The 18,204-nt window shown below is 36.9% G+C and overlaps 1 protein-coding gene across 1 annotated transcript in view; it reads right to left on the bottom strand.

The window, feature by feature from the left end:
- The window catches only part of SLC26A7 (solute carrier family 26 member 7), a 200,047-nt gene that overhangs the window by 45,052 nt on the left and 136,791 nt on the right, over positions 1-18,204 (bottom strand). Inside the window, exons 9-10 of the mRNA XM_020972903.2 lie at positions 15,715-15,792; positions 14,593-14,688 (exon numbers count right to left, since the gene is read on the bottom strand). Coding sequence (XP_020828562.1) covers positions 14,593-14,688; positions 15,715-15,792 — 174 coding nt within the window. The remainder of the gene's footprint in view (positions 1-14,592; positions 14,689-15,714; positions 15,793-18,204) is intronic.

Raw genomic sequence — 18,204 nt, 5'->3', positions numbered from 1 at the left:
AGGCCTTTGAACATTGTAATGTGCATTCCCAATTGCATGTAGTAGGTTCCCAGAGCTTTCCCATTTAAAAAGAAGTATTAAAACATGAGATAGTCCCAGGTTAACCAGGTTCTGCCTATGACATACACTCTTCATATGATCAAGGGCAAGTCGTCTAAGTGCCCCAGGCCACTCCTGAATACTATAAGCTACAGATGAAGCTGTAAATTTCAGATGAGTTTCAAATATACATTGGTGGAGTTCACCTACTGAGGGTTCCCACAAATATGAAATCACAGGTCTGGGCCTCCTGATACACCCATGCACACACAAATAAATGCACACATGTATCTATCTTTATTTATCTATTACTCATGCATCAATATTATTATTTAGAAACATTATGTGAATATACATGGAGTTAGAAGCTCTACAGAACAATATTGTTAGTACCACATTGTAGCAATGCTATGAAATTCATGAATGTCTCTTATGATGTACATTATTACTTGTTAAAACTAAGTTTTAAATGAGTGACCTCATTAAAACTGCAATACCCTATTTTATCTTCAGAACAATGAACTTGATTATACATTCAATTTTCAAGAAACCATTAATTGTGAAAACCAGGGTCAGCATATTCCTTCAAAAGGAAGAATGCAAGAAACTTTATTTCTTTTTTAGTTGGAATGTAAATTCCTCCCCTAGAAACAACAGTTTGCATCAATGTGTTTTATTACCATTTGCATTTCTTAGCTTAAAATACTAGGGGAGGGAGAAAGAGGAACAGATGTATGAGTGGGAAGGAGGGGAAAACCTTCCACCTCCCTGGAAGGTTACGTGTTTTGTTAAATCCAGGAATTTCTAAGCATAAAATGAAGACTTAATGCAGTGAAACTGATACATACCAAAATACTTTCCTGTCTTCTTAAGTAGCATGATTTTTGCCTTAAATATCTAGATAATGCCTTTATCAAATCTTCATTTCATTTACCCATGCAAACAGTTAAAAGCCTGTCCATTTCCTATTGGCTGAATAATCATAAAACATCTTCTACTCATAGAATTATCTTCGATGTCAGAATAGAATATTTCATTGTTGACTAAGAAATTTTTGAGGGTAGTGACTGTTTCATTATCCCCACAGCTAATTATATTGTCAACAAGAAATGTTTGCTGATCAATGGGATGGCATAATGATCACTGCAAGCCATCCATCACCCTCAACCTCTCTTAGTGTTAGGAATTACAGGTAAAAAACAACACCCCTAGCCTTTTCTTTTGATAACTCTTCTTAGTAGAGGGTTGTGTTCCCTTAATGAGAAACCTCATCCTAACTTATGGTGATTATCCAGTATATTTCCTAAATCTTCACCTTTGCAAGCCATGCCATAACTAGGTAATGGATATTTACCCAACAATTACCAAATAGCTCTGGGGACCCCGGTTTTTTAAGCTGAGTCTTTTCTTTTGGTCTATGCAAATGAGGGGCACTTAGGTGGCACAGTGGATAGAGTGCTAGGCCTGGAATCAGGAAGACTCATCTTTCTGAGTATAAATCAGGCCTCACACACTTACTAGCTATGTGACTATGGGCAAGTCACTTAACCCTGTTTGCCTCAGTTTTCTCATGTGTAAAATAAGCTGGAAAAGGAAATGGCAAACCACTCTAGTATATTGGCCAAGAAAACCCCAAATAGCATCACAAAAAGTCTGAAAGGCCTGAAAATGACTGAAATGCAAATGGGTGAGGAAAAGGTAGTTAGGCATCCTATTCCTTAGGGACAAATTCATTCATACTGCTGGCTGCTCAGCTGCATTCTTGGCTTTATGATATGCAAATGAGCCACTCAAAGCCTCATATCTTTTATAAGAGCAAGTAAGCCTACTCAAAATTGAATATCCTTTATAAAGTTCAAAATGATCCATTCACATCTATCTAAAAGGGTTCATCCTTTGCAAGGTGCAAATACATTCTGGATGGGAAAGGCCCTTATGCTGCTTCTAAAACTTGTCCCTTACACCCTTAAAATTTCCAGAAATCTAAAGTGGAATACCTTTATGTGTATATATCATCTATTGAGTTATACATGAGCATATTATAACCCCCATTAGAATATAAACTTCTTGAGGGCAAAGACTCATTTTTATGTTATATTCCTAACACTTGGCACAAAGCCTAAGACATAGGAGTAGCTTAATAAATGCTTGTTAATTGAATGATTGGTCTTTTATTTTTCCTATTATAAATAATACTACTGATATTGCATACCAGATAAAGTTCTCCTCCCCACCCTGGTACTTATCAATAACATTCAAGTCTATGGCTTCACAGGGAAAGTGATGAAAAACTTCCCAAAATGTAATGGATCCCCTTAGAAAGGGGCTGGTTCTCCATCACTAGAAATCCCCACAAGAAACAAGCATTTTTTGGGCAAGTAGCAGAGGGAATTCTTGTCCAAGTATGGGTTGGAGTGCCTTACATTTCTTAAGTTTCTTTGATTTCATAATTTCCTGGAGTTAAAACCATGTGCATTTAAAGGGATACTAAAAAGCATCATTTATTATGTTCCACTGCATGTTGGCCCTATACTACTGCACATGTCCACGTCCTTAGATTTAACTCTGCCCAAATGGACTGTATTTTTCACTTTTGAACATGTTTCCTATTTTTCTGTGTTTTTCATGGACATCAAACTGGAGAAAGACTTAATGAAAAGGCAGCTTGGGAAGCAGATGCCTTGATACCAACTCAAAGGGGTTTGTAAAAGTCCCCTTTGATTTGGAGAAAACGAACATTTTGAGACACATAGTTGGAAATGGTTAAGATACTGTTACCCACAGTTCTTGGTACTAGATTATACCCTATTGAAAAGACTACTTATTACTGAATCATCATCTTCAGCCTTATTCCAGTAGGAGAATTTAGCTGTTCTGTGCCAACCACATATTTTTGCAGTCCCTCACAACTATATAATTTTGAAATGCAGCTACATATGCTTAAGTAATAATAATGATTTGCATTTATATAGTCCTTTATGATTATAAAGCACTTCATATTCAGTTACTCTTTAAGCCAGTGTTGCAGTTTAGGTAGTACAAGTATTACTATCTTCCAAAAGGTACTACCTATGAATATCATTCCACTGGTCTCAGACCATTTGGGGAAGATTAGAGGAGGAGAAGAAATGGACCATTAATTCCGAATGAAGAAACTCCCTCTACCACTGCAGATCTGCATCAGCTTTACTACTCTGTCTAGTAATAGGATTATTTGGGGACAAAGACACATTAAGAGATTTGACCAGGGTCACATGACTAGCATGTATCAGAGGTAGATCTTGAACCCAGGTCCTTCTGACTCTAAAGTCAGCTTTTTATCCATTTCTCTTTTGTTGTTGTTGAGTTGTTTCAGTTGTTTCCAACTTTTTGTGAACCCCCATTTGGGGTTTTCTTGACAAAGAGACTGGAGTGGTTTGTAATTTCCTTCTCCAGCTCATTTTACAGATGAGGAAACTGAGGCAAACAGGTTTAAGTGACTTGCCCAGGGTCACACAACTAATAAGTATCTATAGCTGGATTCTAACTTAGATCTTCCTGATGCCAGGCCCAGCACTGTGTCACCCAGGCACATTACTCTAGGAGTTCTTAACCTTTTTGTGTGTGTCATGCACCTCTTTGGCAGTCTGGCATAGCATATGGAGCCATTCCCAGAATAATATTTCTAACAGTTCAAAATAAAATATAGCATTATGAAGGAAATCAATTATATTGAAATATAGTTATAAAAATATTAAGAAAAACCAGCTCAAGGACCTCATGTCAAGAACCCCTGCATTATATCATGCTGTGTCTTTGACCATTACTCTAAGATAGAGTCTAAATGATCTTACTCTTGTGAATTTTACCCATGTTCTTTGCAGCAGTATGAGTCTATCTGAATGTTGCAGAAAAAAAAAAAAGAACTGAGTGCACTGAATTCCCCCATCCATTCTTTGGTGGTTTGGCTTATGGTAGTGAACTGAAAGTCTTGCTCCTAGTGACTAATGGAGTTACACAGACAGGGGGTGGTATCTAAAATCAATCAAATCTTTTGGTCCAGTCTAGTTATATTTTTAATACTATTTTCAGACCTGCCTACAAATTAATTTTTCCCCTCAAAGCCTAAAGTAAGCAACTCCTGCAGGAAAATTAATGCCTTTGGAAGTTATATCGACTTTCAGATCTCTGGGAAGTCATTTAGTAAACTGTGTCACCACATATGGTAGCAGAATATTTCTGAAAAGCATTCCAATTTTAATTTTAAATAAAACTGAGCAGTACTATAGAGGGTAAAATATTGGTTTCAGTATCAGAAGGTACAGGGTTGAATGATAGCTCTGCTACATAAGGACCACTTGATTTACTCAATTCTTCCCCTATTTTCTCTTATAAGGAGGAGTTTTTGAAATGCAGAGGAAAGAACAAAAATGGCTGATAGGAAACTGAAACCCAAGATAAATACAGAAATATTAATATCTACTATTTATATAGCACCTACTATGTGGCAGGCACTGTGCTAAGTGTTGTACAAGAATTATTTCATTTGATCCTCACAACCACCGTGGGAGGCAGTCACTATTAAGATTTCCATTTTACAGTTGAGGAAATTGAGGCAAAGTTACTTGCCCAAAGTCACATAGATAATAAGGATTTGAGGCTAGATTTAAACTCAGGTCCTTCTGACTCCAACTCCAGCACAGTATCCACTGGGCCACCTAGCTGCTATTAAAATTGCATTCAGCTTTCTTAAATGTGTTCAAGTCACATAAACCAGGAGAATGATATCCCAGGTTACTCTGAAAGAACTGGTAGATATCTTTGCTGGGCCACTACTAGTAAAACCCTACAGATGAAGAATGACAGAATCACTACAAGGCTTTCATTAGGGAAAATATTATCATATTTTTTCCAAAAAAAGAGAAGAGAGTTGGAACTATAAACTATAAGATAATGAGCTTGATTCCAATTCTTTTCAAAACTCTAGAAATTTTTATTAACACAATGGTTAATAATCATCTATATTAGAAGATGAAGCAGTAACTGCAAAAAGTAAACATGGCTTCATCAAGACCAGGTCATGTGCTATTCATGTGAATGGCAAAATGATAGGATAGATGTTTCAAGTATAACTCTTCTTCTCCAACAATAGCAAAACCAGAAAAAAATGGCCCAAATCTACATTAGTTAAAATTCCATCAACAAGGGGATAATATGATTGGCCTCCATATTAGATAAAGGCTTGTGAAATAACAAAAGAGAGCCAAATGCCCTGAAGTTCCCAATCACCTGAAATCCCCCAGCCCTCCCATGCATTGGAGTCTGCTAGCATAGACAACTTGGTAAACTTTAGTTTAAAGGTTCTATTGGGGTGTGGAGGGCCCCTAACCAGTTCCCTCAAGAAAATAATTCATTTTAACCCTCCATACCCACAAAAGAGCTGAAAAACATTGATCTTGTCCAGTTGCATGATAAAAATGAATGAAACTACAAAGAGAGAAGAAAAGTGGTGGTGTAGATGAAAGGGGTCTTCCATGCCTTAGAAAAAGCCATGCTTACGTTTTGTGGTTACTACTTCGTCTTCTAGATGATTATTAACCACTGTTTTAATAATAATTTTTTAGAATTTTGACAAGAACTGGAATCAAGCTCATTAGCTTATAGTTTACAGTCTCAACTCTCTCTTCTCTTTTTGAAAAATATGACAATATTTTCCCTAATACTTCCCTGGCAAAATTTCCACAGAGTAGAGATCTAGCTGAAACTCTATAACTCCCAACTAGAGGAGGTTGGGGACAACCAACCTCTAGAGTCTATGCTGGAAGAAATGTGGGTATCATGGCAATGGAAAGAGAAGGGCCAGCCTGGGAGGAAAGATGTCTGAGATGAACTAGGAGTAATAGAGGAAATACTATAAAGACAAAGTCAAAAGTAAAAGGAGTAGAAGTCCACCTCCTAAACAGACAAATCAAGAGTAAGACTCATGAAGACAGAAGGAAAATTTAGCAAAAATTTTTAAAATAGGCCAAAACAGACTGAATAAGTAATGCTTCAAAGAAACCAAACCAAAAACTTCTGATAAAAAAAAAAGCAAGATAACACATTCTTTGGAATTCCCACTGCTTGTGTTACAACAGCAATAAGAATTTCCAGAACAATTCAAAGGATAAATAACACTTTTAAAAGATGACATTAAGATGAAGAGTAGGTCAGAAATTAGAGTTTTCAAAGGTAAAATAAATAAGATAAAAGAGTAGGTAACTCAGAATGTATGATGGAGAATATGTGCAAGTAAAGGCTTTGAGAAAGGGAATGAAAGATATGGAATTCAAAATTACAGAAAGAGAAGAAAAGAACACATTTGAAAACATGTGAATTCTATATGAGCCAAAACACAAGAAAATTGCCTAGAAATTTTAAAAAACAAATGACAATGTAACAGGAATCAGTATGTGATATTAGAAAGATTTGTAATAACAGGACCTCAATTCAATCCTGGCTTTATCACTTGAGAAAGTTACCTAAGCTCTTTAGGTATACTTTTTTAACGATAATTTGAGAGGCAAGGGAATGGACTAGATGACCTTTAATTCTTTTTCATCTCTAGATCTATAATTCCATGATTGATAGAATCTACAGATAACTGACAAAGAAAACCTCAAACTAGAAGGTCCAAGTCACATAATGATTCAATTCCACAATTTTTATATCAAATACATATATATATATATATGCATATATGTAAATACACAATATGTACACTCTAAGTGCCTTTGTTTTTTCCAATATATTCCAATATCTTCTCATATATATGTATATGTATGCATACACATATGTGTATGTATACATATGTTTATACGTATTAATGTGTGTATAATTGCTTTTTGTAACATTCCAATATCTTCTCTGATGTATATATATATATATATAATATATATATGCATATATATGTATATATATACACACATTTCTATGTATATGTATATGCATATTTTGCAAAAATAACAATTATTTTTTTAAAACCAAACATATGGACCTTCAACAGAAAGTAAGCATCTGAATCATTCCAGTCAAAGAAACCTGAAGTGCATAGAGCATTCACATTATGGACGTTTCGAACATAAGAAACATAAATAAGTAGAATTATTGAGAAAAGTATAAACAATAAAATCATTTCTCTACTGTATAAGTAGGGCAAGACAAGGCTATTCTCCCTTCCAAGAAAGAAAGAAAGAAAGAAAGAAGAAAGAAAGAAAGAAAGAAAGAAAGAAAGAAGAAAGAAGAAAGAAAGAAAGGAAGGAAGAAATATGATCAAGGGCAAATAGAACAAAGTGGGAACTTCAAGGGACCAAAAGAAACTTAAAGCTCAGGGGAACTTCAAAAGAGACCCATATGTATGGGGAGAATGGAAGCTGGTCTCATAGTAGAAATGGAAACAAAAAAGTGGCATTGAAATTCATTCCAACACCATGAATTTTAGAATGGATTTTGTTTGGAAAGAATGAACACCTTTGTTGACCAGCTTTTCCGAGTAAGAATTTTGTTTGTGGGACCATATCGCACTAGAGGAGAAGGGGTGTATGGGTTCCCTGGATTGTAAGCCTCTAGGTAGCAAGTGTCAAAAGTCCAGAGATAGGATATGCTGGGCTTAGGAGGGCTAAGTGTTTATGGTGATGTTAAGAAGTGATTGCCTCATTCATGAATTGATACCGCTAGGAGAGAAGCAGCACAGCAGACAAAAGACCCTCCATAAATAAACAAATAACATATAACAAACAAAGAACAAAAAAAGATAAGTTTGGATTATGTGATAGCTAACACAAGAATGTGCACTAACACAGGAATGGGCTACAGAAGTGAGCTCAACTTTTGTATTACTGAATCCTCTTTATGGGGGAGTCATAAGGAAAATTAAGGAACTTTATCTATCTATCTATTCACACACACATATATACACATCTATATCTATATCTATATATACATATTCCATTAATTGGAAAATAGATTTCAGAATAGCACAGATAAGAATGGTATTAAGAACAAATTAAGAATAACAGAAATAAGAACAAAATAAAGTGAATACTTCTTGGACAAGGATGACACAAAATATTACTTAAGAAGTGGGAGAGAGGACTCTGAACTATATGCTTATGTGTATGGGGTGGGCATTTAGGGTTAAAAGGAGGGAAAATAAAGGAGAGAAAAAATAATAGTTTAAATAAATTCAGGGAACTTGAGATAGACCACGAAATGGGTACGTGAGACAGAACCTGAAGGAATTGACAAACTTAACATTAGTGCAAGCAAAACTAATCACTGATTGAAATAAATATGAAGTCTTACACTTAGGTTCAAAAAGAAAACTCTACAAGTAGAAAATGGGGGAATTGTGCATAGAGAACACCACTCTGAAAAGGATGCAGGAGTAATAGGTTACTGTTAACTCAACATGAGTCAAGAGTATAACTCTGAACCCAAGAAAACTACTAAAATCTTAGGCTGTATTTAGAGGCATAGCATCCACAAATAGGGACACAGCAGTGCCATGGTTCTCCACACTTGTCAGACTGCATGGGGAGAATGGAGTGCAGTTTTGAGTGCTGCATTTTAGGAAAAGCATAGTAACTGATAATCTGGGAAGCATTTAGAGCAGGGCAAGTTGAATGATTTAAGGGCTTATAGATGACAGTCATAGGATTATACTATCATAGACTGAGCACTGGAAAAAGGCCTCAGAGATCATTTAATAAAACCCCCTAATTTTTACAGATTAGGAAACTGAGGCCAAGAGGAGCAGAGTTCTTGTCCCAGATCACATAGAATTAAAGCTCAGATTCTCTGACTCCCAATTCTGTTATTTCCATGGCAAGATGGTTGCCCTCTCATGCCACATAAGGATCCGTTGAAAGAACTGGGAGTAACCAACCTGAAGAAGAAATGATTTAGGAGGAAAAACGGGAGGTTTCTTCATGTATTTGTAGTGCCATCCTGTGGAAGAGGCCTATCCTGCTTAGCTCGCTGGAGCAGAACTAGAAGTAATGGGTACCATCTGTAGAAGGGGTACAGGGAACTTACGGGAGCATCATGAAAGGAGACGGGAGTGCATTCCAGGCTTGGGCAACGGTCAGCACAAAGGCAGACACATGAAATGGAGAATCACATATGTGGAACAATAATGAAGCTAATGAGTCTGGACCATAAAGTGTGGCATGGGAGTAACGTGTAACAAGTCTGGAATGAAAGGTTGGGGACATATTGTGAAGAGCTTCAAAGGCCAAACAGAAGATTTTCTATTGGATCCTAGGGGCAATAAGAAGCCCAAACCCTCAAAGAAACTGGTTTATTATCAACATCACTTTCATGTTGCCCAATCTCTGTGCTCCTTGAATTCTGAATCTACTTATTAATTGCTCTGGCTAGGCTCTGACACTAGTGCCTTGGCCCTCCTAGTTAATATTTCTTGACTTCCCTAATACATACAACCTGCAATAGGTAAAAGGCGAAATCCTTGCCCCATGTCAGAAAATCCTAACCAGTCACACACACTGCCCTCTACATAGCACAGCCAGTCCCATGGGCCAGACTCATATTTGATCAATTGATTCCTCCTCTAACAGTAATGTCTGGGCCTCAGTGGCTGGCAGAACACGCTGTTTTCATTGCAAGCAAAGTGTCAGGCTTATTAGCTGATAGGCAGCCAAGAAAACAACAATCTGAATGAATCCTACCTGCCACTGACCATCTGACAAAAGTTGTTGATCTGTCTCCAGCAAGAACATGACAGGGTGAGAACGAAAGAGAAGCCTGGACATCATTTGACTTTTAGGAAAGTTGACAAGAGTATTAAGTTTTCTAACAGACTGAGACATTCTTGACCTCATTCATAATAACAAAAACAGAAGTATGGAAGGGCGAGCCAAAGTACTCACTCTCTCACCTACAAGTCACATAGAATTAAAGCTCAGATTCTCTGACTCCCAATTCTTATGGATGCTTATCATGGCTTTTCCCCAGTACATTATTATCCAGCACCCAGATACGGGAAAAAAAAAAAACAGATCTGTTGATCCTGAGTATTTGTTGATTCACAGACAATTGCCAAACTCAAAGATTGCCTTGACTGCAATCTTTATAGTTGCAAAGATTGCAACCATAAGAAACTCAGATTATCCAACTGGAATGTTCTCCAAACATACACGGTATATCCAAGATTCATTTGAAAAGTGGGCTTTTTACCCATTTTTATGCAGAGTTGTAGTAGTTATACAGATAACCCATACTTATGCAAACTGGCCTATGAATATTGTCTGTAAAGATTACTTTTTCAAACAGCTATCATTACCTTAGACTACCCAAGTTTTCTAGTTACTGTCTACATCAACAAGTTGCCTGAGTCACAACACTGAGCTGATAACAGCAATTCCACTAGCATCAGCTCACATTTAAATTGTTCTTTATGGATCAAGGATCACAGATCAGGAAGTATTTTCCTTGGAACAAATAACTGCAGTCCTAATAGTAATAGGTCGCATTTAAATAACACTTAGTCAGTTTATAGAGGATTTTCCTTGGACCCATCCCTTGAGGCAGATTGTATAAATATCATCCTCATTTTACAAAGAAGGTACGAGACTCTGGGGAAGGTTAACTTACTTGCCCAAGGTTCTAGCTCCTGAATAGGCTGAAATGTGATCCTTGAGCTTCAGATTCCAAAATCTGTTGCTCTTTGTCCACGTCATCATACTGGGCGGTTCCATTTTGTCTACGGCACCTGGTATGGTGCCTGGCATGATAAATGCTAACTAAATACTTGTTGATTGCTAGATTGATTCGGAGCTTTACTCCCGTTATATCTTAAATCGGTAAGATGTTTGCTTACCAATCCAGTGAAGTCATATTGGTTTATTAAACATGCTTTTATATCCTATTAAAATATGGAATTATTCAACATCAATTTATTCAACTTTCTCTCATCATACTCATTACACATGTCAAAACAGTCTCAATTTCATTTGTTGATTTTCCTTACAAGCAAACATTTGGTCATAGTAATTAATATATACTCATTTTCTTTCTAGTTCTGTAACATTTCCATATTCCACAAATACATCAATTTCTTGCGAAGGATAAGATTTAGCACACTGGTACATTCATTGCTTCAGTTTTCTGGTTATTTTAAGAGAAAATGATTCGGTGACCGAAATGTCTCAGTTATAAGATTACAGATTTAGCACTAGAAGAGATCTTAAAGGTTATGGAATCCAAGCCCCTCATTTTAGATGGAGGCCCAGAAATATTACATGACTTGCCTGTTAGACAATGTAAGTGTCTGAGGCAGGATTTGAAACTGGAGCTTTCTGACTTCAAATTCAGCACTCCATCCTCTACACCATACTGCATCTCAAAATTCATAAACCCCCAGGGAAATACAGTCCTTGACTGTGGAGCATTTCTTCAGGATAATTTTATTCCAGTGAGTGACAATCAGTTTCTTCAGGTCTTCTACTATGTCATCAATATTGACCTTTACACATACTTTCCTCTGTGACAGAGAAATTCCTCTAAATGTACACTCACCACAGCTCTGATCTTGCTATAAAAAAAAGACCCTTCCTCAAAATCTTAACCTAAGAAGTCAAAGGCTTGCTTTTCATAATTTTCTTGGATTGCTTTTATTTTTTTTTCTAATTTTTCCTCATATTTGATTTCTGAATTCCTTTTTATTTTCTTTCTTACAATATGATGAGGTGATTCTAAAGAAAACAAAATTGGGTAGGAAAAGGTAAAAAGGAGCAACTGTCTCATAAAAACAGGGCATGAAACAAAGAATTAATACAGAGAAAACAGGTGGGGGTGGAGGGATGATAATGTTGGTGGTACCTTATTCTCATCTGGGTTGAAGAGGAAACAAAGTATACATTACATTGGGAGAGGTTTAGAAGTCTTCTGAACTTCTAGAGAGGTAAGAAAACTGGGGGATAGAGTGGAGAAGGGACTTTTAAAAGGGTGTATAGAATAAGACTAGGAGGGAGACAATAAGGGAGGAAACTTTAAAGGGGTGAGTAAAATAAAAAATAAAAGAATAAGGAGAAAAAATAAGGTAACAGGGATAGGGTAAAAAGGGAGGCTGAGAACATGGAGCGAAATTCACAAATAGTAATTATAACTTGGAATGCGAGTAGGATAAACTCACCCATAAAATGTAAATGGATAGCAGAATGGATTAAAAATAAGAATTCAATAATATGTTGCTTACCAAGAACACATTTAATGATGAGAGGTACAGATTTAACAGCAATATTGTTTTAAGAATGACTTTGAGCAAATAAGTTATTTTGATTATTATTAAATACTCAAATTAACTATAAAGGACGTATGAAGAAAATCACTATCTGCATCCAGAGAAAGTACTGATAAATAGAAGTATGTATAGAATAATTATACACACATACACACACATACATACATATATATTTACATACTCCTTTTGTGTCTAATGGTAGCTATCTCTAGGGGGTAAAGGGAAGAAGAAAAAAGAAATTTACATGATAATTCTGTTGTATATTTGAAAGGCATAGCAAGGTGTACATAGCAGATTTGCAGTTTCACGTACAATCATCTTTTTTTTTCATTGCACTATGCTACAGAAGTGCTTGTTTCATTCCATAAATTAAAAATAAAGTTTTAAAAAAGAAGTCAAAGGCTTAAATAATCCATGTTACTTTTCTCATGAAATAGGAAGCCTCCAAGAATGGAGCTTGAGTTTCCCACCTGTTCCCTTGGTTAGGAAGGTGACTAAGATTAAGCTTGATTTCTCTTTCCTAAAAGATACTGCAGGAAGTTGCAGAGGTGGGGGATAGGATCTGAGAGAGGGAAGGAGCCTCTGCAATTGTTCGTGGGAAGCCTGTGCGGTCCCCGTGGGACAAGTGGAGAGAAAACTGGGTGGTCTTGATGATGTGACATGCTCTCATGAGGCAAAAGATATGAAGACTGTAGCACATGGGAGACGCCTAGAGGGAGGTCCTTGGTTTGACATGGCAGCTGTGTCAAATATGACAGGAATAATGAAATATAATAGAGAAGCTCCGGGAGCGTTCTTTGCCTCTGAGAGAAAACCTTGCTGATTGTAACACTGTTGGCTGAAAGCTGTGTAAAAGCCCAACCTGCAATTTGGTTGAGAAAGCTGCAGAAAATTAGGATTGACAACACTGTAAGGGATTAGAAAATTATAAGCAGAGTGTCAAGCTACACTCAACAGACAGCCCAAGGAGCCATCCATCAATCAATTAACAGGCATTCATTAACCATGGAGACACGCACTATTTGAGATTTGGCCGTAAGATCCTCCCCACATTTGCTGAGCCTCAGTCACATGCTTAGAAGGAAGTCACACTAGACTTGACTGGAAGCTCTGCCAAGTATCTATCTCTAAGTGCCCGATGGCATACAGGCATGGGGCAAAAGGTTGCACGGTATTGGGCACTGTTATTTTGTGGGAGTTCTAGTATTAGCTTTCATTAATTTTCATTGACCTGTAAATAAACAACTTCATTCTTTGAGTCTGGGAATACATGCATTTACAAGAGGAGTTTATGATTATTAAATGAGATATTTATAAAAAGCACTTAGCACATAGTAGGTAGTTAATAAATGCTTTTTAAGAAGGATTGAGGATAACACACCATGCTGTTAGACAGGAGGAAACTTCCAGATTATCTGGGAGCAGGAAATGAAACTGAGACATGCCAAACAGAGACATAACCCAGAGCTTTGTGACAAGTGAGAGACCACTGACCCAAGAGTCATGCTTTTGTGGACAAACCTTTGGTCCTCCTCCCTCTAAGACCTGACTTGGTAATAACACTTACCACCTTTTCACACAGAGGATGTGAATGAAGGAAAGGGATGAGACTGGACCTGTGATTTCATCATTAGAGAGAATTCCCTCTACTAATACAGATGGGTACCTTCTCTGCAGCTTAGTGAGATGCCTAGAAGACAGATGTGAAACACCAGCCACATGAGGCCCACAATACTCCTGAGGGTGGCCAGAACTAGATGAAGGGCTCCTCGAGCATTAAAATTGCATCATCTGGTGCTCTGTTAAAAAGACTGTCCATAAAAGTTTTTGTATTTGTTCTCTATTAAACATATGAGTAGTTGTATCAGCATTCATAGAGCACACATACTTTAGTTGTTAAAGCAGAACTGTGCTGTGTGCCATTGATGATTTAATTTCTATTGGCATATATTTCCTTGATGCATTGATTCCAGAATCAATTCACAAAGCAAACTGAATATTCTTTACCCCTTTGAATTAGCTAGCATCTTAAAAGCTCTTAAACCACATATTACATATTAAAATTTGCCAGAATTCAATCTGTGTGCCTTATAAAGGCAATGTGCATTTCTAGGCTATTATTGGGTATCTGGGAAAAAAAAACCCTTGTAGTTTATAAAATACTTATGTCTTATTCAGTAAATCCATTTTCTGAAGAAAGAAGTACCAAACCTTCCTTGGTAAAACATGTATTTAAGCCTAAGGGAAAAAAGAGTTGATCAAATTTCACTTACCCAATCTATTTTATCCACATTCCAATATTTTTTTAAATCTCGGAACTGTATTAGCATCCCTTTCAGTCCCACAACAATGATACTTGCAAGAACACACTACAAATTTTAAAAAGTTATAATAAAAGTTAGTAATTCTTCCAAGTTATACACACACATTTTTTTTTACATAAACAGTACTTATTATAGATAGATGAATGGAAGGATAAACATTATGTTGACGGAGCAGTTACTTAAAAGGATAAATCAATAATGAGCTGTTACCTTCCATTTAGAAGCAACATATTAACCTCCTGGGGTGGGGAACCTGGGGCCTCAAAACCATATGGGGCTCTCTCTGTGTCATCAAGGGTGGCTTTTTGACTGAATCCAAACTTCACAGAACAAATCTCCTTACTAAAAGGATTTATTCTGTAAAACTTGGACACAGTCAAAAGGTCACACCCAAGGACCTAGAAGGGCACATGCGCCCTTCAGGCTGCAGGTTCCCCACTCCTGTTCTAGCCTAAGGAATTCATGATTAGTGCGATTCACTAAAATAAAAGAGGTACTAGATTACCAAGCTGGAAAGCACATTGAGACATCCCTAACTCCTAATTATAAAGTACTTTTCAGGGGCTATATAAGCATAAAATTAAACAGAATATCTGCTCAATGAAAATGAAAAAGATAAATAATTGAAATAATGTACACAAGTGTATAAAGTTTTTCCCAGGAGATTTTTTGACAAACTAATAAGAAATATTTAATATTTTCTTACTCGTACAGCCTAGCATTTCTTTTACTAAAGATATACTTAACAAACACCCTCAACAGAAATTGTGATACTATTATTTATATCTCACAAATGAGAAAATTACAGCAATTAATTAGGAGCAACCTCTCCAGATCCCTAGATTGTACTGGTATCGTCATTTGCATCATTGAGATGAGTTAGTCTGTGAAGGGTAGATGGAAAATTTGCCAACAAGGTTATAGGGTGTTATGTGTAAATATATTTCAAGGATGAAAAGAGATAATCCTGTTCTTTCTTTCAACCTCACTAGTCAAGATAATGAGACTATTCATAAAGAGGTCTACCAATACAGATTCTCATTTCAAAGCAAAAAAAAAATCATACTATACCATGGGCAACCAGTAAAGCAATGGTCCTATTGCATAGATGACGATCAGGACCAAAATACAAGATATTAGGCAAGCCACCTGAAACACACAACAAAAGCACAGACATTTGAAAGAATTTTTCAGAATGGTTTTCAATAATTATAGCAAAACAAGGCATCACTAGCTTTATTGGATTAGAGGTTATCAGCAGTTTTTAGAATTGTTAGGCTCCTAGTGACCAGCTTGAGAGATAGTGTGGCATAGTGGAAAGAGCACTAGACCTGGCTGCTGGAGAGTCCTCCAATCAGATTCCACTTCTGCCACTTCAAGAGCTATGGGACCATAAGCAAATCATTTGAACTCCCATTAGAATTAATTTTGTTTCTGGGAGAAAGAGTTCTTTTTCTTCCCCTTCCTTCTCCTCTCCTCTCCCCTCTTCTCTTTTCTTTGTACTGCCTGATTTTAGTACAGTACTTGACACAGAACATACTTAATAAATGCTTTTTGACTAATTGACTGGTATAGACTCAGTTTCCTTCCTTGTAAAATAGCGATGGTAGCAGCTAGATGGGGCAGTGGACAGAGTGTTGGGCCTGGGGTCAGGAAGACTCTTCTTTCTGAATTCAAATCTGGCCTCAGACACTTATTAGCTATGTGATCCTGGGCAAGTCACTTCACCCTGTTTGCCTCAGTTTCCTCATCTATACAATGAGGTGAAGAAGGAAATGGCAAACCACTCCAGTATCCTGGAGGGTCATGAAATGTCAGGCACAACTGAAAACGACTGAACAAAATCAATAAAAATAGGAATAATAATTACTATAGTGATTCATTCAGATAGTTGGTCCGGATCACAGAATCATAGATTTAGAGGTAAAAGGGACCTGAGAGGTCATCAAAGTCCAACAAACTCATTTTTATGTATGAGGAAAGTGAAACCCATTGAGGTTAAATTATTTGTCCGTCAAAAGGTTGACAGGGCTGGGACTCAAACTCTGGTTCTCTGACTCTAAATCTAGCATTCTTTCAAATGAGATATTGTCAAGTGGTTTGCAAATCTTAAATCACTCTATAAATGTCAGCTATTATCACGTATGAAAAAAGTAAAATAATTGGCAAACTGGAACACTCAGATAAAGCTGACATTGACAAAATGTTAACAGTTATGGAGCATCTTTTTGAAAGACAATGGGCAAAGATGACTAAAAAAGAGAAAACATAGAGAGACTGTGAGCTGTAATGGTGGAAAAAATACCTCAATAAGGTCATAGATCCTTCTAAGTATCTTTTATATATGAAGCTGACAAGATGATATACATATGTAGACGAGGACAGTTTTGGAGCAGTGACTTTCTACAGTGAAAGATATTTAAGTAAATTTTCCAGAACCTTGGAAAACAAGGCAAGACTTGGAGCCTTTGGCTTCCTTAGTAATCCAATCCAAACCAACTCAGTGACCATTTATTAACTATGAATAAGGCACTGTGCTAGATGTTGGGGAAAACAAAGAAACGGAAACAGAATCAGGGGCCAAGTTGAAGCCATCTCAGCATAGCAATCCAATTCAGTTCAATAAACACCTATTAAGTAAACACCTGCTGCCTGCAGACATAAGTCTAGGTGCTGAGGTGAATATAAAGTTGAGATAAAACAGAGCTCCTGCTCTCAAGGTGTTTACAGTCTAGGAGTTCACTAAGCAACCTTTAAAATCGATGGAACAAAGTTCCTTTGATGGTGAAAGTGAAAAGAATCTGCCCTGTCCTCCATATTCAGTCACTTTGTTGATACACATGTATATGCTATATTAGAACTATATATGTGTGTATGTATACATGTGTGTGTGTAACACACATGAATATTTGGCCAAGATCTATGATAACCCATCTTTGGGAAGCTCCTGGTATAGAAACCCCCTCCACTCATGCAGGATGAATGTGTGAATTAATAAAGCATTTATTAAGTATTTACTATAAACAAAGCACTGTGGTAAGCGCTGGGTATTTCCTGTTCTCAAGGAGACAACATATAAGGAAATTTTCCACTGCAAATCAAATGGAAAGTCCCTTGGTTCTTAGAGTACAGTGGCAAAGCAGGTATCACGGTCTCACTGAGAATGGTAAGTGACTTGTTTGCCCTTGATCAGACAACTAGTACGTGTAAGAAGCAGACTGGGAAGCCAGGTCTTCCTGGCTCCAAGGCTGGCCCTCTGTCTACCCTGCTCTGCTGCCGCTCACCCCCTTGGATATGAAGGGGAAGGTCAACCAGGCTAGAAATCCTAAGGAATGTTAGGTGATAAAGGGAAAGCACTCTACACTACTAAATCATTTCTATATTGAAATCATATGTGAGGAATTTACGTTTTCACGTTTTCATATGGTGTGAGTTTTTGCTTAGACCATAAATACAACAACTAATATGTCATGAGAGTTCAGTGGTTGAGCATACAAATAGGACTTATGCATTCCATTGGGATGACATGGTAAAAAAAAAAAAATCCAGGCCCAGGCTACT

Source organism: Phascolarctos cinereus, unplaced genomic scaffold (genome assembly GCF_003287225.1).
Source record: "Phascolarctos cinereus isolate Bilbo 61053 unplaced genomic scaffold, phaCin_HiC Scaffold_4;HRSCAF=312, whole genome shotgun sequence".
Classification (NCBI taxonomy): domain Eukaryota; kingdom Metazoa; phylum Chordata; class Mammalia; order Diprotodontia; family Phascolarctidae; genus Phascolarctos; species Phascolarctos cinereus.
Note: the sequence above shows the minus strand (reverse complement) of the source record. Positions and strands in the feature narration are given on the sequence as shown.